Genomic DNA, 26,057 nt, shown 5'->3' on the forward strand with positions numbered 1-26,057 from the left:
AACACGATGGATTCCACCAAGGTCGGTGACGCCCATGAGCGCGCTGCCGCGGACAGCGTGTAGCGCCGCAACCTCGACCACCACCACCACCACGACGACGGCAAAAGCCTCAACGCCTTCCTCAATATCGGATACCCAGCCTCCAAGGCCAGTGCACCATGACTGATGTCGTCCAAGATGTCGAACTGCACACATTGCCGGAAATTCTAGCCTCGTCATCGAAAGAGACCGTCTCCTCGTCGCTGTCTTCACCTGAAGCCGCGCCGTACATCGCCCACCTTACTTCACTTTCCCTTGCGGAGCTTGAGGCAGAGCCCGCAGAGCTTGCCTCTTCTTCTGCACAACTCACGAACGCCCTCACAACGCTATGCTATACCTCGTACCCGACGTTCCTCTCGCTGCATACCACGACATCCACGCTCTCATCCTCGCTCGACGCGCTTTCGAATTCGCTCTCTTCACTGCTATCGACCCTCCCCGCACTCGAAACAGGCGCAAGAACGTTCGCACAGGACTCGCGCTCCCTTCTCTCTTCTCGCCGCAAAGCCGCACTGGTACTCGAGCACCACGACAAGCTACACGATGTGCTGTCTCTCCCCATGCTCCTCGAAACCTCGGTACGCAACCATAACTACGCCGACGCGCTTCTTCTTGCGCAGCATGCGTCCACCCTCGCCGCTCGGTTCCCTACAAACCCCCTGGTGCAGTCCGTGAAGGCGGATTGCGACGCGCGCGTTCACTCGATGCTGGCACAACTCCTCCGCGTACTTTACGAACAGGCCAAGCTGCCCGCACTTTTCCGCGCCGTCGGATTCCTGCGCAAGATGGACGTTCTATCTGAACAGGAGCTCGCGCTTGCGTTCCTCTCAGGCCGGAGTGCCTACTTAGACGGAACGCTCCACGCGGTGGAGGTGGAAAGGAAAGGTGTGGATGGAGAGGGGAACGTTGAGCGAGAGCGCGAGGCTCAGGCGAGGTATCTCAAGCGGTACGTCGATGCATGGCGAGAAGGCGTTCACGACGTTGTCACCCAATACACCACCATCTTCCTCGACCGTCCGCAAGGCCCGGAGCCAGCTGCGCCGGAGCTACACGTCCTCCTCACAACATTCACGACACTGCATGTCCGGAGACTCCTCGATCTACTACGCGAAACCTTGCCATTGGTCGCAGACCCTACCCTCCTCACTTCCCTCCTCACGCAATTGACGTACTGCGCGACATCGTTTGCCCGTGTCGGCTTGGACTTCCGCGCCGCTCTCGGGCCTCTCTTCGTCTCCGCGGTACTCAAAGGTATCTCGCACGAGTTTGAGCAGGCAACTGAGGCGTGGTGTCTCGCCATCGACTCCGGAGACACGTCCAAATCGCGGTCGAGAGGTAGCGCCTTGTCACGCAGGAAGCCCTCCCAGTTCCTCCTCGCACCAACAGCAGCAGCATCTCCCCCAATACCCACCGACGCTCAATTATCTGCGATTGCATCTGCCGCGGTGAATGCTCCGCCCCCAATCCTCATCTCATACCCGCCCCTCGCACTCTACACGAACGCCCTCCTTACTGCACTCAACGGACTCCGGTTACTCGCGCCTGCTAGTCTGCTTGACGAACTACTGGTTGCGCTTGAGCGATCGCTTGCGCATGGCGCTGTTATGCTGCTCGTATGTGCGCGATCAGCATCTGACGAGCGGGCACACGGGAGCTCTAACGCTGAAGATGCGAAGCGAGAGGAGGAAGTGGTGCGCGCTGCCGGCACGGTGTATATCAAGGTCTTCGTGCCGTTCATGAGAAGGGCGCTGGTGGAGGGCGTGTATGGCGTGAAGTTGGATCAAGAGGGCCCTGAAGTTGGTGAAGACCTTGCGGGAGTGCTACGGGAATGGGACGAGTGGTCGGAGAGTGCGGGCAAGTGAAGGGCACCCCACCCTAGTGAGTTCACCCTCGACCTCTTCACTACTGCATTTACATAACCTGGTCCGATAGACCTCAATAGCTGGCGCGACGCCTCCCATGACATACCGCCCGTGTCGTCGCTTCTGTCGCCTCCCCGGGCTGTGCAGTGCAGTCCCGATAGCTGCCGCTCTTTGCGTAGGTGCAGGGCCGATGTCAATGTCTACCTACAGCCTGGATCGTGGTTGCGACTGGCAAGTTCTGGCAGGGTGTTGCCAGTCTGCAGATCTCCCCACAAATAGGTCAACATTCGCAACGCGCAGTATAGATACATCGTGAGTCGAGCTGATACCATACACCTCAGAGAACACATAACGATCGTATGCATGTACACAAAGCCCAGCCTACCAGGGCGCGTCCCCGCCGCCCGGATAACGTTGATATCATGTAACCTGCACGATTGAGGCACATCGCGATTCTTCAAGAGCGGGCCCGCGCGGCGCCGGCGACACCACGACGAGTAGGAGTGCTCATGGGCGTGCCGGCGTTGCTGGCTGACCAGGTCCTGTCCAAGTTGCCCTTGCGCGGCGAGATGGAGGACGTGTCGCTGTCGCGCCAGCCCTCGGCGGAGTCGCGGTACCTCTGCATGAGGGCTTGGAAGTCGCGCTTCGGAGACCGGCCTGACAACCCGGAGAGATACGGACCCAGAACGGACGAGTAATCCTGTGGTTCCCCGGCAAATCTCAATCAGCAACCACCTTTCTGGTTTCAGGACCGTGCTCACCGAGGGGTGGTACGCGCTGCTCTTGGTCTTGAGCGGTGTGCGCCCGTTCGCAGCCGTGCGGTACTTCTTCCCAAGCTTCGCGAGTTTCGGCCGGTACGCGCGATAGCGGTACTTGATCGTCTGCGTCGGGGACGGCGGGAGCGTGAACGGATCGTCCGTGGACATCTCGCCGTACCCCGTCAGCGTGTACTCGTCGTCCGAGTCCGCACCGTTGTCCTCCGCCGCGCCACCCCGCATATCGTCCATGTAGCGATCGAAGTCTCGGTGACGATCGCGGAAGGACGTGGCGGTGGGCGAGGGCAGCCCGTCGTTGATCGCTCCGGACTTGTCGTAGAACGAGCCGGTGAGGGTGGCCGTACGGCGGATCTGGTTCTAGGCACGTCGAGGTGGCACCGTCAGAGTGGTTGCCTCTCAATTGACGGGTGGTTGCAGCGTACCTTACGGTGAGGAGGCATGGTTGTCTGCGAGAGTGGGTCTGGAGGTACGAGTGGTGAGAAGGGACGTGCGACGCGGGCTATTATGCAGTCCGACGCACTGAAGCCCGCTTTGGCCCGCCTGCGCATGCACGCTAGCGCTGCGGGCCAAAGCCACACGATTGCCACAAACATGCCTTGCGCCACTGATAATGAACAGAATGCATGACGATTCAGAACAGACTTGGTAGTACAGTGATATGAAAACATAGGCGGCAGGGGTCATAGGTACACAAAAGGTTCCGAAGGACGTACATAGATATGTCATATCCATCCGATGACTTGCATCTACAGTTAATATCCAAAGATGAGGGCGTCCGCCAAAGGCACTTTTCGGATCTAAGAGAAAGAAAATCGTACATATCGAAAGGTCCCGAGATGCATTTTGTCATTCTCGACTTGAAGCAGATGGTAAACACAATCCTGAAGAGTCCTACCAACCGTATTCGCTAGTGAGACACTTCGAGGTACCACGTCGCCGTGCCAAACCTCGTTGACTAGCCGCATGAGAAGAAGCACTCTCATTCGGCGGCTCTACGGACGCCAACGAAGCTTAGATATGAGCAAGTTACTAAATAGCGTTCCGTCGAAGCGGCAGTCACGCACCACAGCAAGCCTGATCATAGCCGTGGGGTCGGAAGAAGTGTGAGCGGTAGCAGGGCCCAATCCGAGAACGCCAAGAGTCTGGAGGAGGGCAATTCGTATCCGCGGCCGTCTTCGACTAACTTCAAGTTAGGAATGGTAGGATGCTGCCAGGCTCTCGCGCGTACATACTAGGATGCACCCCGCAGCGCACATCTCGCCATCACCAGCTGCCGTTGGGAGACGGCGTCCGTCGGCGTGCTAAGGACATCGACTTGAACAAGCCCGAAGCCTTGAAGGCTGCGGGCAACGGATGTCATGCTAGTTGGGAGAATGGCACAGGCGAACGCAAATATGGTGTGAAAGAGGCTGGCAGACGACTTGAGTGTGGGGCAGCGAGCTGCACTGGGTGGGACTCCCGTGGGGGAGTTTCAGACTACAATGGCGGCGTCGTCTGGAGAAGAAGGGGATGAAACATGTTCAGAATATACATGAACGAGAAGATGAGAGGTGGGCACTCACCGCTCACGGAGATTGTGGTCCCACTTGAAATGCTCCCCGAGTTCATGGCCGCTGTAGCTGCAGCCCCGACCAGCGGCATCTCCAACGAGTATAGAAACGCGATCGGGTTGGCTGCGGCCTGCATGGAAGCCGTGGACCAGTGTATGATCCCATGACCTCCTACAAGAGGTCTGTGTTCAGGGAGGATGGCTCCGGGGGCGGTGACGAGCTCAATGGAGGTGGTTGGTAGGCGAGGAGGCACGAGAGAAGCAAAGGGATGCCGAGGCAGTCTTGACGGGCATGTTCGTCGATCTCGACGTGGGGACAGGTCACGTAGCATGCGCGGATGGACGAGTTTTACAGGGAGTACGTCTCGACTCTTCGGTGAAGGTCCAGGCGGGTCACCCCAGCATGCAAGGCCAAAAGGACCGCCGGAGTCCGGAGCCTCGCGATGGTCGGAAACTCTGAGGTAGGGAAGGCGAAAGCGTGGAAGAAGTGCATACTAGGAGAGATGGATGCGACAGACCCTGATCATACGGCTTCGGAAGCGCCTGACGGTTATACCGAAAGGCTTTGCTGGTGTGTTCGGAGGTATTGCTTATGGGCAGATTGAGGAATAGGTGTCGTAAGCAGCGTCGATATTGGAGGGATGGGGATTGTAGGCAGTGAGATCACTGAGTAGGACGATGGTGGGCTATACGTAGGCCGCTGAGACTCGGATGCAAGTGCAATCACGAACTCGTCTCGTCGCAGGACCCACGTCGCAACCTTTCAGCCCAGTTGCGCTCCTGCCAACGTATGAGACTGAGGTTACACCGCAGGGCTTGGACAATGCCCCATCCCCGACGGGTCTCGATAGACGCTCCAGGTCTAGGATAGTAGCCCACGTTGTACAACCACGGGAAATGGTCTGACAGGAACGCCGCAATCTGTACAGGATCCCGCGGCGGACCCGTCAGACCAATATGCAGCTCCCTGAGCCGCGACTCAGTGACTTGGCGATAAGGCCGGAGTTCTGGAGCGGGGACATCGACGTCGACATTGATCGCGAGAGAAACCGCGCGCAGTTCGGGACAAAGGCTCGCAAGGGGGAGAAGGCCAGCCAGGGTTACAGATGGAGCCGCATCGCTCAAGAATTGGGGGTCGCTCGAGGGGCGAAGGTGGAGAGTCTTGAGTGCCGGCCACGCACTCGCGAGTTCTGCAACGAAGCTGTTGTCGATGTCCAATGTCTCCCAGCCAAAGAGAGAGAAGGAGGCCAGTTGATGCAGATTGAGAAGCGGGCGTATGGCTTCTTCCAGGTTGCATCGTGGTTGTGGTTGCACGTGTTTCGAAGCGAGCATGATCTCCCGGAGCGTGAGCCGTGGGTGCTGCTGATAAACGGCAGAAGCGGAGAAGAACCTGATGACTGCGGCGGAGGTTGCATGATTGTGGCACGAGACCCAGATAGTTTCGAGGAGAGGAGAGGATATAGAGTAGAGGAATGCCGTGACACAACGGAGTTCGTCAACGGTGGTACGAACCGTCTTCAGAGTTGGGAAGAGTGTCGAACTCCCGTTATCAAGAGGGGTCAATAAGTCGGTAATAGTGATTGTCAGCTCCGAGAGAGAGCGGAGCGCACCGATGGCCGAAAGAGCTGCTGGTGATATGCCAGTCACATTTGGCAGGCGCAACATGCGGAGATCAGACAGGGTGAGAAGGCAAGGGATTAAAGACTTCTCAAGAGTTATACTGTCCAAAGTATATCTCTCGAGTCTGCCGCGTTCTGCTATGTATTCCGTGGAAATGTCGAGCACCTCAAGTTGAAGTGCACTTTTTGCGAGCTTGTCCAGTATATCCAGATCCTTTGGACGACTCGTGACAGGGCATCGGAGGTGGCGGAGACTTCCCGCAAACGGAAAGTGCAGGGTATCGTTCGAAAGGTACTGAACCTCAGCACCATGGACACAGAGACGACGCAGATTGGGGAGGAGAGGATTCGGGCCGTAACGGGTGAGGGTTGCCCAAACTTCAGGAGAAAAGGATACACGATCAAGGATGGAGTGAGGATGTTCGCCGATGACCTGAACATGACGCGCGTAAGCGACCCAGCGCTCAAAATCTAGGGTCTGAGGGTCTCGTAGCAGTCTCTATGCAACAAGATAATGACTTAGTATCAGCTAGGTTGAATGGCGGAGGGACTTAGAATGACGAACCGGAGTTGTTAGATGGCCCAGCCGTCTATGAGGTAGACCTGTAAATTTTATCGGAGGATCTGGGAGCGTGCAAAGGTCGGCGGGGAGTGTGAACAGCATTGGGTCCAGGCTTGTTAGTTTCCGCCACAGAACGGCAACAGCTGGAGACCAGAGCTGGCGACATGTCCGGGCGAGTCTCGCCAGCGTTGGATGGTTTATGAGGAACTCGTTCGCACCAGCAAGGTGCGATATAATCAAGAATATTACTTCGGGAGGAAGTGTCAGAAGATTGAAATGTGTTGCCGCCATGGAGGAGGAGGAAGGCGATTGCGCAGCGGCACGATACGTGTCGGGCATCACGCGCACGTGGCACTTACCACGCTCTCGGAAGCTCTCCGTTAGACTCTTCCGTCGTCTCCCTCAAGTGGGCTGCAATATTCACGCTTGAAGGGCGAATGACATAAGGGCACCAAGCGCCTCCGAGTTGTCCAGGTAGCTATCGCGTGCACCGCGCAGTGCAAGCTGGCTTTGACGTGAATGATATTCACAGCACACATGGCTACTTGACCAGCTAGATCTTGAGCTCACAGAATAACGCACGGAAGAGTACGATGGCATCTTGGAGAAATATATCCACTTCACCCGTTCGAGGTTATCGACACCTTCAAGTTGAGGGTTCTTCCGGTACGTCTGCATCATCTTCCTATCTATTACAGAGATGGCTCAGAGACACAAACATCGCCCGTATAACCCTCAGCTTAGCTGAGGGTTATATAGTATGCGCGCATTGCCCACCTCCGTGGTTCAATCTGACATGAATAACTAGCGCGCGGGGACTGCAGAACTGGACCGGAGCAGCGGGAGCGATGGGTCAAGGTTGCGGACCTCGTATGGCTTACGGCAACGGCACAAGTGCAAGAACAGCTTCAAAACAAAGCAGGCTTAGTCGTCCGACTTACACGATTCTTCCTCTTCCTCTACGCTGACTTTCGCGCCGGATCTACGGATACGCGTCCTGTCACGCGTGATGCTACGCGTCAAGCGCTCACTTGCATCCCCGCTTGCTCAGTACTCATGATCAACATACGGTGCAACTTCAAAGGTATGCGGCGTATCGAGCTTTCTATGACTCTTCGAGAGTGCTAATTTTGCCGTCATACACATGTCATCTCAACTCAACTTCTCGTGTTTCAGTATGTGATCGCCGTCAACTTCGAATACGTCGAACTTTACAATGTGGCAGCGTTTCTGCGCAACATATGCACCCGCGCACCCGCTTTTGGTTGGATGAAAGAATCAGCGCAGCCTCGAGAGACCTGCTGTGGACGGGCGCTCCGTTCTTTAACGTTATGTCCAGGTACGCAGTATCGGTGATCGTATCGTGATTGAGGACATCTTGAGCTCAGCGTAGGGTGAAGGGGAGGTAAGCAGGATGGTTGGTTTGCACTCATGCAGTATATAGAGAACACCGAGCCGCATCAAGCAAGCCGCACTCCCAAGATGATACCAATATCGCGACTCCTCAACGAGCCTAGTCATACCTCCAACACCAGGACTTTACCATCCAACACCACAACCACACCCTGGGCCTGCGGCACTACGACCGACACCGTCACGACCGTACCGCCGCCGGACATCATCGACATATATGCAAGATGGACTAGATATGACGGGACGTACCCCAAGTCCCCTGAGGACTTCATCCGCAAAACGCACGTCTACTCGGTCACGATCCCGCCGAGCACCCCCCTAGCCGTGGGGAAGCGTGTCCGGGTCTTCGCGATTTCCCCCGCACACTGGTGCTCGCCAGGTGCGGAGGCCGACCTCTTCGGCGCATACGACGCACACATTATCGGGCGCATCAGGAGAGTGCTGGGATGGAAGAAGCACCTCCCAGTAATCGCGCTGGAGGTCGAGAACGAGTGCCGCGTCAGCGCGGTGCGCAAGGCACGCCTGGAGATCCCGTACGTCCCCGGGCTGACGGTCGCCCCGCTGGAGAATTTGCGGGAGGGCAAAGGGCCTAAGGAAGCGGTGTTGGAGGACCTCAACCTCGATGCGAGAGTACAGCCGCCGCTGCAACTGTGGGCGTGCATGGCCGGAGAGTGCGTGCTGCGCTCTATATCCATACCCGGAGATGTGATGTATGACGAGTTCTGGCTGAGCGGGAGCATCTATGCGGACGAAAGGAAGAGGACGAGGAAGGCGAAGCCGCATGAGCGAGTGCGTCTGGACAACATGGCGGCGGTGGGATGGAAAAGGGAGGAGTATGGCGAGCATTGAGGATGGATCACTGTCGCGACCAACTGGTACTAGAAACCACATGTTCCCGATGGCACTGGCTAGGCTTGTACGAATGCAAGATGATATGTAAGACAGGCCACGATGAGATATGTAATGCACGTACCTCAGACCTCGTCGTGCATCCTTTTGGTCACTAGATATGACTAGGGAGCCTGCGGAACCGACTGAGTCCCGCACGTATTGATCAACTGCCATCTCTGCTCCTGCTCACGAGCCGTTGCCATTGCACTGATCATCGTCATGACCTCCCTCCAAAGGTTGTTTTGTTCAACTGTATCCACATCCAGAGGGGTACCGTCCTGTGCAATCCCGCCATCGATCTCGGCCAGCGTGAAGCGTGAACAATACAGGATATCGTCCAGGAGTGGGAACCACAGCGACAGTACAGCCGCCACCCCACCAACATGGGCTTCGGTGATCCTCGACGATCCTACGCCCAACATGTCTAGCGGACAGAACGGCCGCCGCACGAGCCGTGCGTCCGCTGTGGGATCATCCGCAACCGCGGGCACCAGCTCGAATATCCTGGGAGGCTTGCGTGCGAGCAGTGCAGTGATCTCCCGCTCATCGATGTCCTCCAGACGGATCATGAGACTTACGATATTCCTGCAGTGTTCGATGACCGATGCGAGTCCTGAGAGGGTGACTCCGGGATAGGAAGACTTGCTGGATGTCGAACAGACATTGACTATTTGGATAGATGGCCACGAGAGTACCATCCGAGCGAAGGCGTCATCGTCAAGGGCCGCATAACATCCGCCTTCTATCCTTATCTCTTCCATCGAACGGAGCGTGTACAGGGGTGTGATGACTGGTGGAGGTAGGGCTACTGGGGTCGGCCCCGGATCAAATATGAGGGCCAGCGTCCGCACGACGTCCGCGGAAGGATGACCGGAGAGGGTGTTGGAAAAGCCAAGGAAATCGTCCGAACTTGCGGGCATGTTGACCTTGAAGATGGTGGCGACATGGGGTGAGCAGATTTTGGACAGGAATGCAACACACCAGGACGACGAATCAGAAACAATCGTCAGGGTGCGAAGAGCAGGGAATGAACCCTGGGGTAAGTCAGGGGTGCCAGAACGGAAGTCCTCGCATCGAACTGCGATGGCTAAGTTATGCAGCTGAGCGAAATCGGCCAGAATAGAAAGGGCACTAGGCGGTGTATAGATGAAATTGGGTACTTGGAACGAGACTACCGATGTCAACTTCGGTAAAGCCTCCAAGAACAGCTCGGCACATAGTGCGGATGATGCGGGATTAATGAGGAGGTGGAAGACGCGTATGTCGGACGTATGGTGAGTAATTCCTGTTAAAAGGCCTAACACCCATCCCTCTACCCATTCGGAAATGCCGCCTCCAGGCTGGTCTTCCCGTTCCAGGTCGTAGAAGCGGTACTCCAAGTGACGCAAGTTATCACTCAGGAAGATGTGCATCGGCTCTACGGTGCACGAAACAATGTCATCCTTGATGAGCGAGCGCAGGTTAGGGAGACAACCCTGCTCAAGGACACGTTCGAGCTTGCACCATGTTGCGGGTGATAGAACAAAAGCGGACCGCCGATACGAGTACGCGTCGACTGCTCGTACGTATTGAGCATGCATACGGAATCTCTCCAGGTCCTCCGGTGCAAGAGCGCGAGTAAATGACTGCCGATCAATTTGAACAAAAGTGGCCAGTGAATGTATGTGCTTGCTCACCAGTCTCCATATCCTTCTCACTGACCTCCAAGATGGCAATTCGCCAGGTTGAGGTTCGGTAATCTCACGTTGCAGGAGATCTTGAGGAAGGGTGAACGCCATGATCGCGAAACAAGGTATGGTGCGCCATATTGACTGACGAGCGAAATCGGATAGCACTCGACAAGTTGTGACGACGCTGACCAAATCTCTGCGAGGACTCTGAGCACAGATGGATTTGAGTATATGAGGCGGGAGGTCGGCCAATGCAACAGACATGTTCACAAGGATGAGATCGAGATCATGACGCCGAAGGACGCCAATACACGCATGGATTATGTAAGCAACCCTTTGCAGCATTTAGCGAGCTCCATCTTGGTATTGATGTAAGATTGCTAGTATACATGCGCGGGAGGGACTTCTCAATGTAGAGCACGCCATGAAACAGAACAGAAACTCACTCTATATCTATCGACGCAAATACTGGCCAATAGTCCGAACGACCTTGATGCCGACCAGGAGTGCAGTCGCCAAAGAGGTCCAACCCAGACGCATGGGCCACGGACCTGCACCGGGAACTCCAACCTGTCCAATAGCCACAGCGACGAGATCGTAGAGCAAGACAGACCCAAACATCGGGGAGGAGCTCAACGCGCCCACAGGAAACATGACGTAGGTAACGGCTTGAACGAGGGCAGACGGAGGTGCACGATACCGCTGAGCATGGCGCAATGAGATACTCGGACGACAGCATATATGCGAAGCACGGACTCACCAAAGCTACTCCGCCGTTGTCAATGAAGTCGAGCACGCCGATTCCAGCGAACGTCTTCGCAACCAGGTGCGTAAGGCGATGAAGCATCGGACTCGTTGGGGTGAGGGGAGGTAGAGCAGCCACCGCAGCGAGTTGAGCAAATGTGTTTATGGTGACGAGGACCTGCGACGCGACGAAGTCTTCCCGTAGCCAGAAGAAAAGCCATCCGGCTAGATACATGGGCATGAGTGCTCCGTTCCGTCTCGCAAACCTCAACAAATTGAGCGTACCGATGCAAACATTACCCAACGCATACACAGGCGCGTAATTGAGCGCAGCTTTCCAGGCGCGCCCTTCATCCTTATCTTCGCCAGGTATGAGCATAGACTGCTCCTGCCCATTGAGCGTCGGCGGCGCAGGCTTCCCGGAGATCTTCTCGTAGCCATTGGGAGGGTCGTGCGTGAAGAGCTTTCGAATCCATGCAAGCTGCAGGACGACTTGTCCGGAGAAGAACGCCGCGATGAACCACGGGTTAGGAGAGAAGGCAAAATGGTTCTGCATGATGCGCATATGAGCTCTGGAACTCGTGGATAACTATAATGACGACGTACCGCTTCCGCGATATCCTTCATGTTAGGGGTGGCGATCATGCCGTAGGTCTGCACACCGAAGTTGACGAGGAACGAGCTCACGGTGAGCACGCGCGCGCGGGAGACTTCGTTGCCCATGCTGCAGACGATGAAGACGAGGACGATAAGGATTCGGGGATTGTAAGAGGAAGAAAGGCGGTACGTTGCCCATCCGCCATCCGAGCAGCATATATACTGCACGGCGGGAGTGACGCCGAGCATGACAGACATCGACGCGTGATGTCATACCTGGGTGCAACCGTCCGATCTCGTGCCCTCTCGTTGCAAGCACGATCATCTTTTAGTTAGCATCTTTGAACATATTCCGAACACATAGGCCCTATAACACAACTAAATCATCCAGAATAGACGTGTATCAGCGCAGAGTGCATAGTAAGCCGTGAGTAGAACACGGTACTTACCTATGGTACATTCGCGTCTTAGTCAGTAAGCGTTGACGCTACATACAGCACAAGCCACAAATATCATGGTGCTGTCGCGCGCCGCTTCAGACCTTCCCGCACCAGCAGACATGCCGACAAGTCCAGACCCTCTTCAGCGAGGCTCTTCTCCAATCGGTCGAGTAGCGCGTCCGAAAGCTGACCTAACGCCTTCATCCGCGCCTCGTCACTGATTCCGACATGGCGCAATGCATCCGCGAGTTCGCCCGTCAAACCCATCTCCTTCAGGAAGCGTTCTACCACGTCCTCAACGTTCGCCTTGCGCTTTTTCGGGGTCCTCGGAGGGGCAGCCTCTCTGTTAGCGTGAGAGCGCGAGGGCGCAGCTGCCCCGGCGGGTTGTCCAGCTTTGGAGGTAGTACGCTCGCCTGCAGTCGCTTCCGGTTCCAAGCGATGCCGGATCCCCGTGAGATGTTGTCTGAAGTTGTAGAGGCTAGAGCCTGGCCCGACAAGGAGCTCCTACACACCAAAAGGCCATTCAACAAACGGATCTGAGATGGTGCTATGAAATGACTGGACACTTACCCTTGGTGGATCACACAGATGACACTTCACACCCCATCGACAACTCTCCTCGTGGCAGAAGACTGTCATGTTCGCAGTAGGGAATGACCGTCTAATACCATGGAGCGCATCTTCGAACCAGGACGGGACCTACTGGGTAGTCAGAACACTGTGCAACCGTGCGACCACCGCACTCACTGGAAGTGAAGGCTTATCGAAAACTGGCCCGCTCTTCTTCGCCGGCTCCTTGCCTGTGGACTTCTTGTGCGGCGGTAACATGACGCTGGGCAGAGTATGACGATGCGCAAGTTTGAACCTCTTCTTCTTCCGCATAGGAGACGAGCTCTGCTCCGGCTTGACTTCCCCATCGGAGGAGACGTAGATGTACTCGCGATTCTCCTCCTCATTGTCCCGTACGAAGGTGGGCCCAGGTACCGGGAAGGTCTTGGACGAAGACGCAGACGTGGACGCGCCAGCCTCTAGCGCGATCGTGGGGCAGGGAAGCAAACAGTGCAGAGCCTGAGCGCGGGAGACTTACGATGAGCCTGATCCTGCTTCCCTCCCACCCGAGCTGACTTCGGCGCCGTCTGGCCCTCCCCACCAACACTCATCTCCTCTCGGGGTCGTTTGCGGTACGAAGAAGGTGTCGGCCCATCGTACATGTCTTCGTCAGACCCTTCGTCGTCAGCCGGGACGTACGTCGAGTCGCGTTCGGCGCGGCGCGGGGTAGGCTCCTGCACGGCTGTCGATCCTGAGAGAGGGCTTCTACTCCTCTCCCTCTCCTCGTCCGAATCAAATACATAGGTTACGTTCAACGCCGGTTCATTGGTGAACGACCGTCCGCGGCCGTGCATGTCGAATGCTCAACCAGCGCTGTCGGAGGCATCATGCTTCAGTACGGCCTGAGTAGACGACCGGGCTTACCTGCGTTGCTGAGATCACTTAATAGTCTCCGCCGCAGAGTGTGCAAGATATATACAAAACAGACTACTGTACACCGGCTGGCTCAGAAGGAGAAGAGGCAGGATCAGGGCAGGATATCGTCGCCATCGCGCAACGGCACCTCATGGTAAGTGACAGGCCCAGGCCGCGGCCCGGAGGACCGGACTAGACGCTCGATGGTACTGGCTGTAAGGGGTGTAAGTACTTGCTCAGATCGGCGTAACATGCAACGGCATCTGTGCACCGACAGCCTCTTCGCCCTTGACAATAGGCGTGGTGAGACCAGCGGGCAGTCGCACAATCTCCGGACTGTCCTCCGGTATTGTGAACGCGAAACGCTCAATGAGTTCCACGAGGATCGCTTGGATCTCAATCAGCCTGACGTTGGATGGTCAGTGGGGGGTATGAAGGCAGTGAATGACTCCCTGGAACTCACGCAAACCTCCAGCTGCCACGCATAATACGCAATGTCAGCAATCGACAAGCTGGTAGAGACACTGCGAAGACGTACCCGAGACATGCTTGCAGACCAGCCCCGAACGACATCAGATTGGAAGTGACGCCGACGTACGTCTCGCCCATCTTCTCCTGCTTCAAGAAACGATTAGGGTTGAACTCGTGCGCGTCGGGGCCCCAGATCTGAGGAAGCCTGCAGTACTAGGTCAACATAGAAAGTTCGGGTTCCCAGTGACATCAAGTACCGCACCTGTTATATGTCCAGATGGAAAGGTACAGGTTCGTCCCCTTCGGAATCGGGACCTCATTCACGGTCTCGCCAACGACGTTGGTCACAGGGTAAGCAAGGGGAAGGACTTCGTCCCGGGTGGGCACCCGGACGGTCATATAAACGATAGGGTGCAGACGAAGTATCTCCTTGATCGCGGCGACGACGAAGTGCATCGAGTCGAAGTCGCTCATGGAGAAGTCGGAGTCGCCTCGTTCGGAAATGCGGGCGCGCATAGCACGTATCTCCTCACGCAGGACGGCCTGGTGCTCAGGATGGCGAGCAAGCTCGTAGAGCAACCATGACACGGTGTTGCTCGTCGTTTCGTGGCCTGTAACAGCGGTGCTGAGCGGGGAACCGACGTTTACGAGTTGTTCGTACAGAGCTCACCTCCAAGAAGTAAAGTAGCCATCTGCGATATCATCTCGTTGCGGCTCAGGCAGTGCTTCGGATCCTCCGAGGCGTTCGCTCGCACTGAGTAAGCACCGTCAGATCGATACTCGCAAATGACCGAGGTTAAATGGACGTGCCGATGATACTCATTATATCACGCTCGTTGGGAGCTTTCTCCGAGTCCTCCAAGATGGCCTTGGTCTTTTCCTGAACGAGAGTCCAGGAGTAGTCTTCAACCTTATCCAGCGTGCGACGGAAATGGATGTGGTCTTTGGTAGGCAGGTACTTCACCAAGCGTAGGAGTCGGTCGGGCAGGTAAGGCCAAACCGAGCGGAAGAGCATGGTGGTTCGCGCTGGGTAGGGGAGAGACTCGGCACTTCATGAGAGGAGTCAGCAGAGGGTCTTTTCTACGTATGGAAGATAAGACGCACAACATGTTTCTGTAAGCCTGCATGATCGGATTGAGACTGTCGTCCAGAGCTCCGCAATCCACATCGAAAGCGACTGCCACGAGGTGGTGTTAGGCCGGTACTCTCGAACGACGAAGTAGAGACGATATGATACCTTCACCGATGATATCCAGCGTGCATCTCGAGATCCAATTCAACACGTTCATTCTCTGACTGCTCTTGGGATCGTTCTGGATGGCTTCCGTCCACATTCTAGCAAGCTGCATCCGATACCATTGGCCGTCAGAAATGGGCACAACGTCGTCAGCGAGAACGTTACCTTCTGAGCTGACCGGCGGAACAAGGGCAGAAATGAGCGCAACTGCCCCGAAGTGAATGCTGGGTTCATGATCTTCCTCATGCGTGCATGATCACTTCCTAGAACGGAAGACAGTTGAGTAAATGTGCGTATGCTGAGGCGAACTGACGCACCAGAGGCCGCAACGAGACTGGACTCGCCATTGATCTCACGTGTGAGTTGGGTGACGAGGGCGCCCTTGACAAAGTGGTAGCCAGATTTATGAAGTATGTGCTGGAGAGCCTGAAACGAGAGGGTGAGTTAGTAGCAGACACTCGGTTAGGAATAAACGGAGCATACCTTGGGATCTGCGACCATCAGAAAGTCTTCCTGCGAAAAAGGCAGAGCCATCAGACTCTTCGCTTCGTGGAATAGGGAACTAGAATGACAAACGTTGAGACACCCTTTCAATTTCCAGATCGTCCCATACTCTTGCCACCACTTCTCCTCTAAATCGCCGACGCTGCTTTGATGGCCCCACTCTTCGAGATGGCCTTTAACACATCGTCAGTATAAGGTGTCTTATCAGTTTCCTGCGAACGAATCACTCACCAAACAACGAGCTGGGGCACGGTGGGCCGCGGAGTTTCCTGATGTGTCTACCTGCGCGATAACGGCGCACGACCGTCACAACTACAATGCCAAGCACCAACAGGACGACGACATAACCATCCCTATAGCTCGACATCTCGGCGGATGGTTGTAGGTTGACACAGGGTAGCCGAGACGAGCGTGGGCAGGAGGGCTAAGCTAGGATCGTCCAGGCTGAGAGAATCGACGTCTTAAGTACGCCTGAGCACCGATCTACGGCCTCCTTGAGGGAGCTGCGGCATTGGGAAATCAAGGTTTGGATAGATACTGGCACGCGCTCCGGGTGGGGACGGCGGCCTCATGACGACGTGCGGTGGGGATACGTGGGCTTACAAGCAGGGCCAAATGCCGCTTCGAGCGAGGACGCAGCGGCGACGTCAACAGCATGTGCCTCCCCTCAACCTTCTAGGGGGACAAGCTCGAGAGAACTGATCTTTTGGAAGGTCCTGGATCAAAGTTTAAACCTCCTGTGCGGAACTATACTGGTCCGAAGTCAGACTCACCGAGCATTCGGCCAGGCATGAGGTCCACGATGTACTTCGCAATGCGACGATGACCATTGGAGTGCCGATGCAGTCGTAGCTGAGGGCTCGACGTTCACGACGGGCCGAATCCTTCAACGCAATTTTGGCAGATGGAGCGAATATGGGGATGATTGAAGATCCAGACGAAGCTCGGAGCGTGCTGAACAACAACGTGCCGCATTCACAGGTCGACGGTCGACGGTCACAGTTGTCTCCATGGTCGCACTGTTGCTCCTCGTCATGGCCGACGCAAGTCTTGTACACCCTTGGTTCGGGCTGGGATAGGTTTTGCAACAAAGCATAGGAGGGACGAGTGGCGGGCCAGCCACGACAAAGGCCACGCGGTGGCCCAAGCGGGACGGACAAAGCGACAACGCAAAGAGCGTCCCACCGCCCCAACAAAGGCTCTTGCAAAACGCATATAATCCCGCCTTGTATCTTGCCACCCACGGACTCCTCATGCCAAACGTAAAACCTGACGAAGTAGAACTTCAGAGGTGAGTGAGCACCATCATCATGGCCGTCAGCATACTTCTGAACCACCGACCTTGGACGACGTCCTTCCTCGTCAGGCTGCTTCCCAAACCCATCCACGACTCGGAACCACCGGCACCTGCCAACCCGAACCTGAAACCCGCCCCATCCACGAACCCCGAAGACCCGCTCACCGACCGCGAGATGCGCAGAGAGATGGGCCGCAAACACCTCTACCTCGCCCTCTACGACGACACACGCCTCCCGGGGCAACAAAGCCTCCGTATCCACTGGGCCCTGATCCTCGCCCCCGTGCCCAAGTACGAAGACCCGCACTCCTTCGCGAAGACGAACACGCTCTTCCACGTGACGCACAAGAACGGGCGCTGGGAGCTCGAGCGGCGCCCCGCCGAGTGCGTGCGCACGCCCTCGATGCTCGGGCGCGTCTTCCTCGGGAAGATCGAGCGGAGGCATGTTGCGGAGGTCGAGAAGCGGCTCGGGGATGCGCGCAAGATGAGGGCGGAGTGTGCGTGGTGGGATTGCCAGCGGTGGGTCGAGGAGGCGTTGATCGATCTGTCGAGGGAGCGGTGGCTGCAGCTTGGCGGGCTGATCCAGCTCGACCACTTGTTCAAGTTCGCACAGAGGTTCGGGGAGGAGGTCGTCGAGAGGGGGCTGAACGTCGGGTTCGAGATGCCGATCACTGTGGATTATCCCGGGGCCGGGGTGTAAGTCTGACCACTTTCTTGCTCGTCTTTGTGTTGCTTTGCTGACTGGATCAATGCATCAGCATCCCGAGCAAGATCATCAAGTGAACGAGAGCCTGCGCACCGATCCTTGTATCAGTATCTCAGGGAGCCCTTGCCATAGCGTACTTATGTTGTAATAATCCCTAGTGTAGTCCACCCCGAAAGCTGTACCTTACTTCTCAGTCCCCAGCCTCGAGGGCACGAACCCACGCCCGTATGCGAGTCCACGTCTCCTCGACCCGACCAGGCCACGCCATCTCGACGCTCTGGAAAATCAAGAAGTCATGGCTGAACTTCTCAAGGATATCCTCGGCGGCGTACGACGTCACCAGCGCGCCCGCCTCAGTCAGTCGAGCCACCAGCGCCACGATAGACGGGGCGAAGCTCTCCGCCGCGCCATGGTAGACGAGCGTAGGCGGCCATTCGCCTTGGGGCGGCGAGTGTAAGGAAGAAGAGAAGTACGGATCGGAGAGGTGCTCGACGGACAGAGCGCCGAGCAGCCGTCTCGCTTGTGGTCTGTCGGTCTCTCTGATCCACCCGAGGTGTCAGCCTGGACTCGAGTGCAACTAGAGCGGGAGAGAGACCGTGACACTCACACTGATAGATCAACCCATGGACTCAGCAGGACCAAACCTCCTGGGGGAGCCAGATGATTGCTCTCGAGCAGGTAGCGCTGCAGGGCGAGTACGAGGTGCCCTCCTGCAGAATCTCCGATCACGATGACCCTCTTCGGAGGGATCTTCATATCATGCACGAGGTGACGGTATGCAGACAGGGCCTCCAGGACTTGTAGAGGGAAGGGCCGCACTGGATCTTCGCGGAGGCCGACCAGAGAGTATTCCACCGCTGGAAGGGAGAGTCAGTACCGTACCACCGCATCTGGACACACGAGGGCAGGGGCTCACACAGTACACATGCGCATATATCGCGCTGTAAGCCACACAAGTCAAGACTGTCCGCTCGGACAACTTCAAAGTCGCTCAATCGCACGCACCTCAACGAAGCCTCGCGGGATACCTGCGTACAGCAGGAGCAGTCAGAACTAAATCCCCCCACACGCACAAGGAACTCAAGAGCGACGTACGAGACCCTCCAGACCGCACATCCCGCGCACTCCCAATCACATACCCGCCTCCATGGAAGTACAGCCCAACGTAGCCTCCGCCCTGCCGTGCGCCCTCCAGCGACCGCTCCAGTTCCGCATGGCCCGGGTACCACCATACGCCATCGACGGGCTCAACGTCTACGTCTCCTTCCGTTCCCGCGTCCTCGGCCCATTTCTTCATCGCATCGCTGAGAGAGTCGGGTGGGACTGGAGAGATCGCACCTTCAACGTAGCGCGTTTCTGCTGCGCAGACGACGTCCGCGGACGCCCCGCCGCCCCGAAGACGGGTCGCGAGCTTGCGTATGGCTTTCATCTCCAGATGACGACTAGCACTGTTCGTTCAAGTCTGGGACTAGTACAGGGAAAGGAGAATAGGATTGCCAGCAAAACCCAGATACAGAATGATAGACGGCCAAGAATTTGAAGAAAGAGATGTACGAATCACCGGCTCTGCCCCTCCAGCCAAGCACAACCAGAAGGGGCGTGACCCCACATAAACGTGAAGGCCGAGAGCACTAAGACACCCGCAGCTCGCTTTCCGCCCTGCTTTGGCACAGGCCAGCCACCCGAGTTCAGCCTGGACGGCGAGCTCGTCTCTGCGCGAGCGAGGAGGGCGGCCTGCAATTTGACGTGAGGTGCGTTGAGCAAAAACGCGTCGCGTCGCTCGCTCGCGCTTCAAGTACTCGCGCGCTTGTTCCACGTGGCCGCCCCGATGTAGCCGAGCTGAGCAGGGACCCCCAGGAGGATTGTCGACAAGAAGGCAGCGGCAGAACCGAGTGCGAGCTTCACCATCCACTTCATACCAATGTATCGATTAGCCAGTCCATACGGTACCTAGTACGAAAGAGAGACACCCTGTAGTGGTGGTAGTGGTAGTGGGACGCGGTCTATACAGACCAGCGATCGTGCGATAGTAACCAGTAACCAGTAACCAATTGTGCGTGCGAGAGAGCAATGTCCAATCAAATTGTCAGCGGAGCAGAGGAAGGAGGGAAGGTGGGGGTAGGTGGAGCGGAGCGGGGTGCATGTGGGGGATGGGGGGGATGGGGGAGAGAAGAAGAACGAAAACTAGTGTGAATAAGTAGGTGCAAATAACGTTGCAGTGCAGAGATGCAGGTTCGATAGTTCGTTCTCTCTCTCTCTCTCTCTCTCGTGAGTCCATAAAGCTACGTCGTGAAGGTCCGACTGTCCGGAGCCTATCCAACAGGTCCAGAACCGGGACCAGATGCGTCCTTGTCCTTGAAGCTGCGGCACTAGCACTCACAGCCGGGCAACAGCCCCAACCGCACCAACGAACGCGCCGACGACGCCAACAACGAGCGCAGTGAACGCGCCCGCGGGCAGGCCGACGGCGCCGTTGAACGGCACGTACGGGTCGGAGCTCTGCGACGGCGACGACTGGTCGGTCGAGTTGAGCTGGTCGCCCGTGAGGTTCGCGCCGTTGGGGCCGATCGGCCGCGAGCTGTCCGTGAACGCGCAGGTCGAGGACGTGCAGATGCACTCGCCCTTGATCGGGTCCCAGAAGGGCGTCGAGCAGTTGGACGAAACTAGCGAAGAGCGCGATGTGAGTGTATGAATCTATGGCCATGTTAAAGAATACTCACTGCGGACACGGGGAGCCGCCGAGGCGGTCGACTGCTCCGGGCTGGGGTTGGACGGGGTGGGATGCTCAGATGGGCAGCCGTAGCACGTGTAGAAAGGGAAGTCGGAGAAGGGGCACAGCTCAACGAGACCGGCCTCGTTCTGCGGGATACCGTTGCAAATCTTCATTGACGAGTCGACAGCGGGCGTCGAGCATTTGAGCGGCGCGAAGTCGTTGAGGCTCGAGATCGGCGTGGGGTTCCTGACCCATGCAAGAAGCTGCTCGTGCGAAACGATCCAGACTGAATGACGGGCATGTCAATTCACACGGTTATGTTTCACGGAAGAAGGGTGCCTACCGTTCTGCTGCTGCTGCGCCCAGTCCAGGAACTGGTTGATCATGGCTATTGTGGAATTCGAAGCCGTCGATCCGGGAACGGAGAGCTAAACAGGCATGGCGTGATAAGCGGAATGAACGGGACGGAGACGTGCACGTAACCTACCGAGACGTGGATCGGGTGCGTGTAGAGACCGAAGGGCTGGCGCTTGCCATTGTAGTGCGCGGTGAACGTGTTCTTGAGGAATTCCAGCGTAGCGGAATCGTTAACCGTGGTCGCGCCATTAGCAGTGTCGCTGTGGGAGGACTCCGGTCAATTGCGACTTAACAGATTATTGTAGTCACCACTTACAGCCAAGGGTCCATCAAATGAACACCATCGACGCCACGGTTGTCGAACTGAGCGTACATCGGGATCTCCCAGAAGCCCGGGAGCTTAGGCTCACCCTTGCAGATGTTCTCAACTGCCAGACAGTCGTTAGCCATGCCGTAGTCCAGGGTGTATGGCCAGAACGCGTCGGTGTCGTTTTCAGTGACAGGGAGGGCAGCCGAGGCTGACGAATCGTAGGTGAAGCCCAGCTTTGCAAGCATCTTGAGGGTATCGACGCTGTAGTTGAGGAAGGGCGCGCGGAAGCCCTGGATGGACGAGAGCGGGATACCAGCGAGTTGGTTGAGGGCGATCAGGTTACCAGAGACTTCGTCCTCTGGAGGAGTACCGACGTGTGTCATTCTGTCATCGAGCGTCAGCATATGGTTCTCAGTAAGTACATTCCAGAAGGCTGTCGATGGTCCAGCCGACCAGTCTGCGCCTTGCCTGAATCGCCAGCAGCGACACGAAGTAGACCTTGGACCGTGCATATGTTGCTGACGACAATGCACACATGGCTGTATTGGGCAGTGCCCCACAGGCATGCGGCGCAGGGATGGGCGGCAGAATGTGCGCGAACGGTCACCATGTGGCCCGTGGGCACGACATAGGGATTGACATTTTGAGTGGTAGTCTCGCGGCAACCTCTGAGCTAAACTGGCAGGAAGCCACATCCCGCCGGTGTGGGACACCCCGGGGCCCGTATGGGGTTCGGAAATAACGGGCCGCCGAGCATGTTCGAAAGAAAACAAAGGCTTACGTGTGGTCCGCAATCTCGTTGCCGGCGACATACCAGTCGGTGACGAGGGTGTAGTTGGTGTAGTCGATGGACGTGTAGTAGGTCATCTTCGGCTGGCACCCGTTGGGGTTTTTGCGGTGAGCAAGGAACTGGTTGACGGAATCGAGGGTGTAGCTCTGGATGGCATCATCGGCAGTGAAGACGAGGAACATGGGCGTGTCTTGCTGTAATTTTGAAATCAGTATATGCGCGAATCCGGGATGAACAGACCGTCGGATGCACGGGACACGGCGTACATCCTTGAATGGCCGTGGATGTACGCCATAGAGCGTCTGTAAGGGCGGCGACGTCGAGCTGACCTCGCTTCGCTATGGCTCCAAGCCCACATCGTCAAGCCTCCCGCCTCCCCAGTGGCATCTCAATAGGAAGTTGCCGAGCAAGGTGGCGTATGGGCGTGTATGTCACCCCGGGAAGACGGTGCGCAGCAGTTTGTGTACGCAGAGGGCGTGTCCGGGCTTCGCACTCGCACACAAACTTAGACTGGAGAAAGACTTACCGGGCTGAGGCCACCCGGGGGATCGGTGCTTGCGCAGAGACAGTCGGGGAGCTTGCACTTGCTGGAGTCGCAGGAGTATTGTGCGGCTGATGCGGAGGACGTGGGGCCCGAAAGGCTGCCATCCTGGGCGAGGACGACGCCGAGGAGAGGGAAGACGGCGGCGAAGAGGGTTGGGGAGAGCATGGCGGAATAGGGAAGGAGGACGCGGCGGGCGTGAAGGAGGGGCAGGAAAGAGCGGGATGGGGTCGAGTAGGGTATATAAAACAGAGGAGGCGAACTGGGCTGGCGGGCGAGGTCTGGAAACGGGGAGACTCGACGCAACAGAACAGAACAGCTGACACAGCCAATCGCGCGCGGCCATCCCAGCCCGCGTCAGCCCCATCAAACAACTCCGATCTGCATCTCTTCTCCTCCTCCCTCCCGACACTGCGCCCCGAGTTCTGCTTGCCGTCGAGCTCGTCCTGAACGACTACTTGCCCCTTTCGTGCTCGCCACGGGAAGCAGAAGCAGAAGCAGGGGCGCTTCCCACATTAAATGCTTCATTGACGGGACTTGTCTGCCATGCGCCCGTGCCCACGCCCACGCTCGAGGAGCACGGCTATAATTACGCCCTCATGGACGTGGCGCTATTCCTGGATGCCTTCGGCATGGATTTGCTCGAGACAACTCAAGGTCATGTCGAGGTGCATCCCTCCTTCGGACCTATCCGACCGGAACGGAAGGCCTGGTCTCCACGCGGACTACCGCTGGGAACCATGCGCCAGGGCTCCATGTTCTGGTGAGTTTCAATTCTGGTTAGGAGATGGTCTATTCTGCATCTGCCGCGATGTGTACTACCTTCTTGCGAGGTTTCTTCCCTGTACGTATACCACCCATCTATTCCACCTATCAACGGTCGCCTCCAGCCGCTTCTGCAGGCTGTGGAGACGATCTCGCGGGTTGCATCCCATCAGCAATACCCAGGTGGTTCGCGAGGACTGGCAGTAGTATAGCTCTCCAGGATCCTCGACACCCCCTGTTCCTGGAGCTTCCTGTTCTCCTCTCGCATTCATCCCACAAAGCCTAACGGCATACCGGAAGCGTACCCGAAGTGGAATTGCCCGGATGGTGGCGGCCCGCCGCCGCCGCTCGGCAGACGCGAGCATGTACCTCAGTGGGCCGTCGTGTATCGATCCTCGCCCCACTGGATGGTGACTCCCTCAGCCTTCCCTCTGCATGGGCCTTCTTGTGATGCCATGCCGTACAGACCACATGGCATGCCGTGTACCAAGCCGCGGCCTCACTCGCAGCACAGTGAGAGGAGAGAGGTCGGTGCGGGTCGGTGAACGCAACAAACTAGCACAGCTGAGAGCGACACACGTACGCCAGGACAAACAATCTCAGCCTGCGTGCACATGCAAAGAGCCGCGCTGCGAATCCGGCTAACTCTCTCTAACCTTCTCGTCATGGCCTTCGTGTCAGTGTCCTTCATGCCAGATGAACGGCTCAATCTGCTTTACAACTGTTATTATAATTTACAGTCCATAATATATCAACGAACGACGCTCGCAAATGCCAACCATTCCTCATTCTCGCATCGCAAATCTGACGCAACCACGAGACCCAACTCGAACGTCGATCAGGCGAATGGCGGAAGCTGCACCGAAACATAATCAGTCCGTGCGTAGGTCGTATCGTCCTTCTCCCGCATCAACAGCAGCACCCCAATCAAGAGGTGGTCCATGAGCCGATGCGCCGTAGGCTGGACGACCAGACTCCGCGGAGCCGTCGGACTGAAAGTCGCTATCTGCTTAGAATCGAAGTATGCCTGTCAAAGAACCGCAAGGTGAGCTTCAACTGTATGCCAGCTAGTTCGGACAACTTCTCTCACCCTCCATTCTTGACGGCCGAGCTTCCAGGAGATCGTCGAACCATCACCGACATAGAATATCCTCGAGCTGCGCGCATATACACGGTCAGTGGTGTTTGCAGCCGAGCCTCGCAAGCAACCTACCCGTTCACCAGGTTCTTCGACATCACCTCTTTCAAAGGCCTGGCCACATCCCCAATCATGAGAGTAGGGGTTACCGACCCGTATCCCGACCTGTACAAAAAAAACCTCAGCATCCCGTCCTGCCAACCTGCGATCCGGAGCCTCAATCCAGAAACAAACACCCACTCGATCTGCGCAACCAGCGGCCCGTCCTCCGCCAAGCCTCTCCGCACACTCGTCACACACGACCGCGGCGCCCACACGTTCACGCCGACACTGACATGGTACCGCCCCAGGCCCGGCACCTCCTCCTCGTCCCCCGCCGACAGCGTCATCGCGAACGGCCCGGCCTGTGCGAAGCGGTACGTCGCCGGCCGCTTCGGGTACGCCGCGCTCGCATACGTCGGCAGCCCGAGCTCGTCCACCTCGTGCTCGTGCTCGTGCTCGTGCTCGGGCTCTTCCGTCAAGCGCGTCTTGGTGAGTATCGTGGCCTCGGTTCCTGTCGTCGCTGTCGTGTTTTCTGGGACGAGGCCCAGCCGGGAGCTCGCCCGGCGCCCGTCGACAGAGAGCGACCGCCGCGAGCCCATTGAACCGGGTCGGGAAAGGGCTGCGATGAATGAAGTAGGGGTGGGTGTAGGGCTGCCAGTGGGCGTCGCCTCAGTGCTCTCTCTCCTCGTCTCGCCGCCAGCGGCGGACGCCGGAGCAGAAGTCGGAGTCGGCGATGCAGGCTGAGGCTGGGGCTGGGGCCCGGTATCCTGTCGGCGACCCTCGAGGATCGACAACGCGCGACTGCGCTCGTCAGAGACGCTCTCCACGCTCGAGCGGAGGCCGCCCTCGCTGTCCGAGGGGACGTCGCTCGACGAGCTCGAGGATGGCGCCGACGGCGGCGCTGGCGCTTTCGTGCGGAACAGCGCCGCGTCGAGGACGAGGCCCGAGCGGCGCCCGCTCTGGCGGAAGAGCGAGAACCGTTGCTTCTTGCCGTCGTCGAGCTCCGGGGCGCCAGGGGTGGGCGTTGGCATAGGAGAGGGCGGCGGGCCCTTAGACCGGCGGAAGAGCGACATCGACATTCTCTTCCTCTCGGGGCGGGGCTCAGGCTGTGGCAAGATGTCGTGGGCGTTCTGCTTCTGCGCTGACATCTTCGCGGAAAGGAAGGGTTAAGTGAAGTTGTTCAGGGACCAGGAACCGAAAGGGAGTGTGCGTGTTGTGGGGGAGGGGAGGGTGACGCGACGAGGGTTACGTGGAAGGGGGAAGTGTTTCCCCTGATCCCCCTTGCCGGGGAGGGTTTTATGTCCTTTGTTCTGACAGCTCGCAGTGCCGCCTGCGGGACTTCCCGCACACGCACACGCGCATTTGCGCATCGGCATGTCAAGCGGAAACAGCAGCCTGGGCTAAGCGTAAGCGGTTCGAGAGTCGGATGATGATGGGTCCAACGTCCAACCTCATCTAAGTTTGGAGACTTGTGCGATGATGTACGTATTGGCGCACCGCTGGGACTCCTGGGAATGCTGCGGGGTATGCGCCTGTAGGGGGATGCTTGACGGCATGAAT

General features: G+C 57.4%; 12 protein-coding genes across 12 annotated transcripts; 3 read left to right on the forward strand and 9 right to left on the reverse strand.

The window, feature by feature from the left end:
• Positions 1–87: 87 nt before the first annotated feature.
• Positions 88–2,030, forward strand: L226DRAFT_41157 (Dor1-domain-containing protein). Its single transcript, XM_067674586.1, has 2 exons — positions 88–1,917; positions 1,972–2,030. Exon 1 carries the CDS (start codon positions 159–161, stop codon positions 1,899–1,901), a length of 1,743 nt encoding a protein of 580 aa, XP_067543481.1. The 5' UTR covers positions 88–158; the 3' UTR covers positions 1,902–1,917; positions 1,972–2,030.
• Positions 2,031–2,166: 136 nt separating this feature from the next.
• L226DRAFT_529035 (uncharacterized protein) lies at positions 2,167–3,148 on the reverse strand. The gene is made up of 3 exons (XM_067679514.1): positions 3,100–3,148; positions 2,663–3,034; positions 2,167–2,601 (listed from the first exon to the last, which is right to left on the reverse strand). The coding sequence occupies exons 1-3, from the start codon at positions 3,115–3,117 to the stop codon at positions 2,359–2,361; spliced, it is 633 nt and encodes a 210-aa protein (XP_067543482.1). The 5' UTR covers positions 3,118–3,148; the 3' UTR covers positions 2,167–2,358.
• Positions 3,149–4,753: 1,605 nt separating this feature from the next.
• L226DRAFT_40872 (uncharacterized protein) lies at positions 4,754–6,689 on the reverse strand. Its single transcript, XM_067674583.1, has 2 exons — positions 6,411–6,689; positions 4,754–6,344 (listed from the first exon to the last, which is right to left on the reverse strand). The coding sequence occupies exons 1-2, from the start codon at positions 6,507–6,509 to the stop codon at positions 4,950–4,952; spliced, it is 1,494 nt and encodes a 497-aa protein (XP_067543483.1). The 5' UTR covers positions 6,510–6,689; the 3' UTR covers positions 4,754–4,949.
• Positions 6,690–7,803: 1,114 nt separating this feature from the next.
• Positions 7,804–8,751, forward strand: L226DRAFT_41508 (uncharacterized protein). Its single transcript, XM_067674588.1, has one exon. The coding sequence runs from the start codon at positions 7,839–7,841 to the stop codon at positions 8,667–8,669; it is 831 nt and encodes a 276-aa protein (XP_067543484.1). The 5' UTR covers positions 7,804–7,838; the 3' UTR covers positions 8,670–8,751.
• On the reverse strand, positions 8,722–10,914 carry L226DRAFT_41436 (uncharacterized protein). The gene is made up of 3 exons (XM_067674587.1): positions 10,388–10,914; positions 8,794–10,336; positions 8,722–8,733 (listed from the first exon to the last, which is right to left on the reverse strand). The coding sequence occupies exons 1-2, from the start codon at positions 10,724–10,726 to the stop codon at positions 8,834–8,836; spliced, it is 1,842 nt and encodes a 613-aa protein (XP_067543485.1). The 5' UTR covers positions 10,727–10,914; the 3' UTR covers positions 8,722–8,733; positions 8,794–8,833.
• L226DRAFT_451644 (uncharacterized protein) lies at positions 10,835–11,848 on the reverse strand (the record flags this gene model as incomplete). The annotated part of the gene is made up of 4 exons (XM_067675024.1): positions 10,835–11,083; positions 11,142–11,350; positions 11,411–11,675; positions 11,732–11,848. 4 exons carry the CDS (start codon positions 11,846–11,848, stop codon positions 10,835–10,837), a joined length of 840 nt encoding a protein of 279 aa, XP_067543486.1.
• A 386-nt stretch (positions 11,849–12,234) lies between these two features.
• L226DRAFT_565424 (uncharacterized protein) lies at positions 12,235–13,565 on the reverse strand (the record flags this gene model as incomplete). The annotated part of the gene is made up of 4 exons (XM_067683799.1): positions 12,235–12,666; positions 12,733–12,861; positions 12,910–13,190; positions 13,250–13,565. The coding sequence occupies 4 exons, from the start codon at positions 13,563–13,565 to the stop codon at positions 12,235–12,237; spliced, it is 1,158 nt and encodes a 385-aa protein (XP_067543487.1).
• Positions 13,566–13,741: 176 nt separating this feature from the next.
• On the reverse strand, positions 13,742–16,676 carry L226DRAFT_41520 (cytochrome P450). The gene is made up of 14 exons (XM_067674589.1): positions 16,612–16,676; positions 16,070–16,554; positions 15,911–16,011; positions 15,818–15,847; positions 15,652–15,760; positions 15,500–15,597; positions 15,335–15,440; positions 15,202–15,274; positions 14,908–15,146; positions 14,768–14,851; positions 14,360–14,708; positions 14,165–14,302; positions 14,090–14,101; positions 13,742–14,031 (listed from the first exon to the last, which is right to left on the reverse strand). Exons 2-14 carry the CDS (start codon positions 16,203–16,205, stop codon positions 13,863–13,865), a joined length of 1,644 nt encoding a protein of 547 aa, XP_067543488.1. The 5' UTR covers positions 16,206–16,554; positions 16,612–16,676; the 3' UTR covers positions 13,742–13,862.
• A 471-nt stretch (positions 16,677–17,147) lies between these two features.
• On the forward strand, positions 17,148–18,012 carry L226DRAFT_476382 (uncharacterized protein; the record flags this gene model as incomplete). The annotated part of the gene is made up of 2 exons (XM_067676708.1): positions 17,148–17,831; positions 17,894–18,012. Coding segments are annotated over 2 exons (709 nt in total), but the record flags the coding sequence as incomplete, so codon positions are not given.
• A 19-nt stretch (positions 18,013–18,031) lies between these two features.
• Positions 18,032–19,270, reverse strand: L226DRAFT_450331 (alpha/beta-hydrolase; the record flags this gene model as incomplete). Its single annotated transcript, XM_067674941.1, has 5 exons — positions 18,032–18,376; positions 18,451–18,698; positions 18,758–18,782; positions 18,847–18,869; positions 18,937–19,270. The coding sequence occupies 5 exons, from the start codon at positions 19,268–19,270 to the stop codon at positions 18,032–18,034; spliced, it is 975 nt and encodes a 324-aa protein (XP_067543490.1).
• Positions 19,271–19,826: 556 nt separating this feature from the next.
• Positions 19,827–23,017, reverse strand: L226DRAFT_549455 (uncharacterized protein). Its single transcript, XM_067682680.1, has 7 exons — positions 22,538–23,017; positions 22,003–22,205; positions 21,228–21,605; positions 21,042–21,171; positions 20,898–20,982; positions 20,562–20,840; positions 19,827–20,504 (listed from the first exon to the last, which is right to left on the reverse strand). The coding sequence occupies exons 1-7, from the start codon at positions 22,718–22,720 to the stop codon at positions 20,218–20,220; spliced, it is 1,545 nt and encodes a 514-aa protein (XP_067543491.1). The 5' UTR covers positions 22,721–23,017; the 3' UTR covers positions 19,827–20,217.
• Positions 23,018–24,164: 1,147 nt separating this feature from the next.
• L226DRAFT_433398 (uncharacterized protein) lies at positions 24,165–24,916 on the reverse strand (the record flags this gene model as incomplete). Its single annotated transcript, XM_067674729.1, has 4 exons — positions 24,165–24,344; positions 24,408–24,468; positions 24,531–24,620; positions 24,696–24,916. Coding segments are annotated over 4 exons (552 nt in total), but the record flags the coding sequence as incomplete, so codon positions are not given.
• Between the last annotated feature and the right edge of the window lie 1,141 nt (positions 24,917–26,057).

This window comes from Lentinus tigrinus, assembly GCF_003813185.1.
Source record: "Lentinus tigrinus ALCF2SS1-7 unplaced genomic scaffold L226scaffold_1, whole genome shotgun sequence".
Lineage (NCBI taxonomy): Eukaryota > Fungi > Basidiomycota > Agaricomycetes > Polyporales > Polyporaceae > Lentinus > Lentinus tigrinus.

Bases quoted from the DNA above. Each gene is read 5' to 3' on its own strand.
- L226DRAFT_529035 (XM_067679514.1), bottom strand. The intron at 2,602-2,662 runs GTGAGCACGGTC...GGGGAACCACAG, and splicing joins GCAGCGCGTACCACCCCTCG to GATTACTCGTCCGTTCTGGG.
- L226DRAFT_41520 (XM_067674589.1), bottom strand. From the start codon at position 16,205: ATGTCGAGCTATAGGGATGGTTATGTCGTCGTCCTGTTGGTGCTTGGC. The intron at 16,012-16,069 runs GTGAGTGATTCG...GATGTGTTAAAG, and splicing joins GTGCCCCAGCTCGTTGTTTG to GCCATCTCGAAGAGTGGGGC. The intron at 14,852-14,907 runs GCACGTCCATTT...GTGCTTACTCAG, and splicing joins TGATATAATGAGTATCATCG to TGCGAGCGAACGCCTCGGAG.
- L226DRAFT_41508 (XM_067674588.1), top strand. From the start codon at position 7,839: ATGCAGTATATAGAGAACACCGAGCCGCATCAAGCAAGCCGCACTCCC.
- L226DRAFT_549455 (XM_067682680.1), bottom strand. From the start codon at position 22,720: ATGCTCTCCCCAACCCTCTTCGCCGCCGTCTTCCCTCTCCTCGGCGTC. The intron at 21,172-21,227 runs GTAAGTGGTGAC...GTCCTCCCACAG, and splicing joins CATTTGATGGACCCTTGGCT to CGACACTGCTAATGGCGCGA. The intron at 20,983-21,041 runs GTAGGTTACGTG...ATGCCTGTTTAG, and splicing joins CGCACCCGATCCACGTCTCG to CTCTCCGTTCCCGGATCGAC.
- L226DRAFT_41157 (XM_067674586.1), top strand. From the start codon at position 159: ATGACTGATGTCGTCCAAGATGTCGAACTGCACACATTGCCGGAAATT.
- L226DRAFT_40872 (XM_067674583.1), bottom strand. From the start codon at position 6,509: ATGCTGTTCACACTCCCCGCCGACCTTTGCACGCTCCCAGATCCTCCG. The intron at 6,345-6,410 runs GTTCGTCATTCT...CTTGTTGCATAG, and splicing joins TGGGCCATCTAACAACTCCG to AGACTGCTACGAGACCCTCA.
- L226DRAFT_41436 (XM_067674587.1), bottom strand. From the start codon at position 10,726: ATGCTGCAAAGGGTTGCTTACATAATCCATGCGTGTATTGGCGTCCTT. The intron at 10,337-10,387 runs GTGAGCAAGCAC...ATTGATCGGCAG, and splicing joins TGAGAAGGATATGGAGACTG to TCATTTACTCGCGCTCTTGC.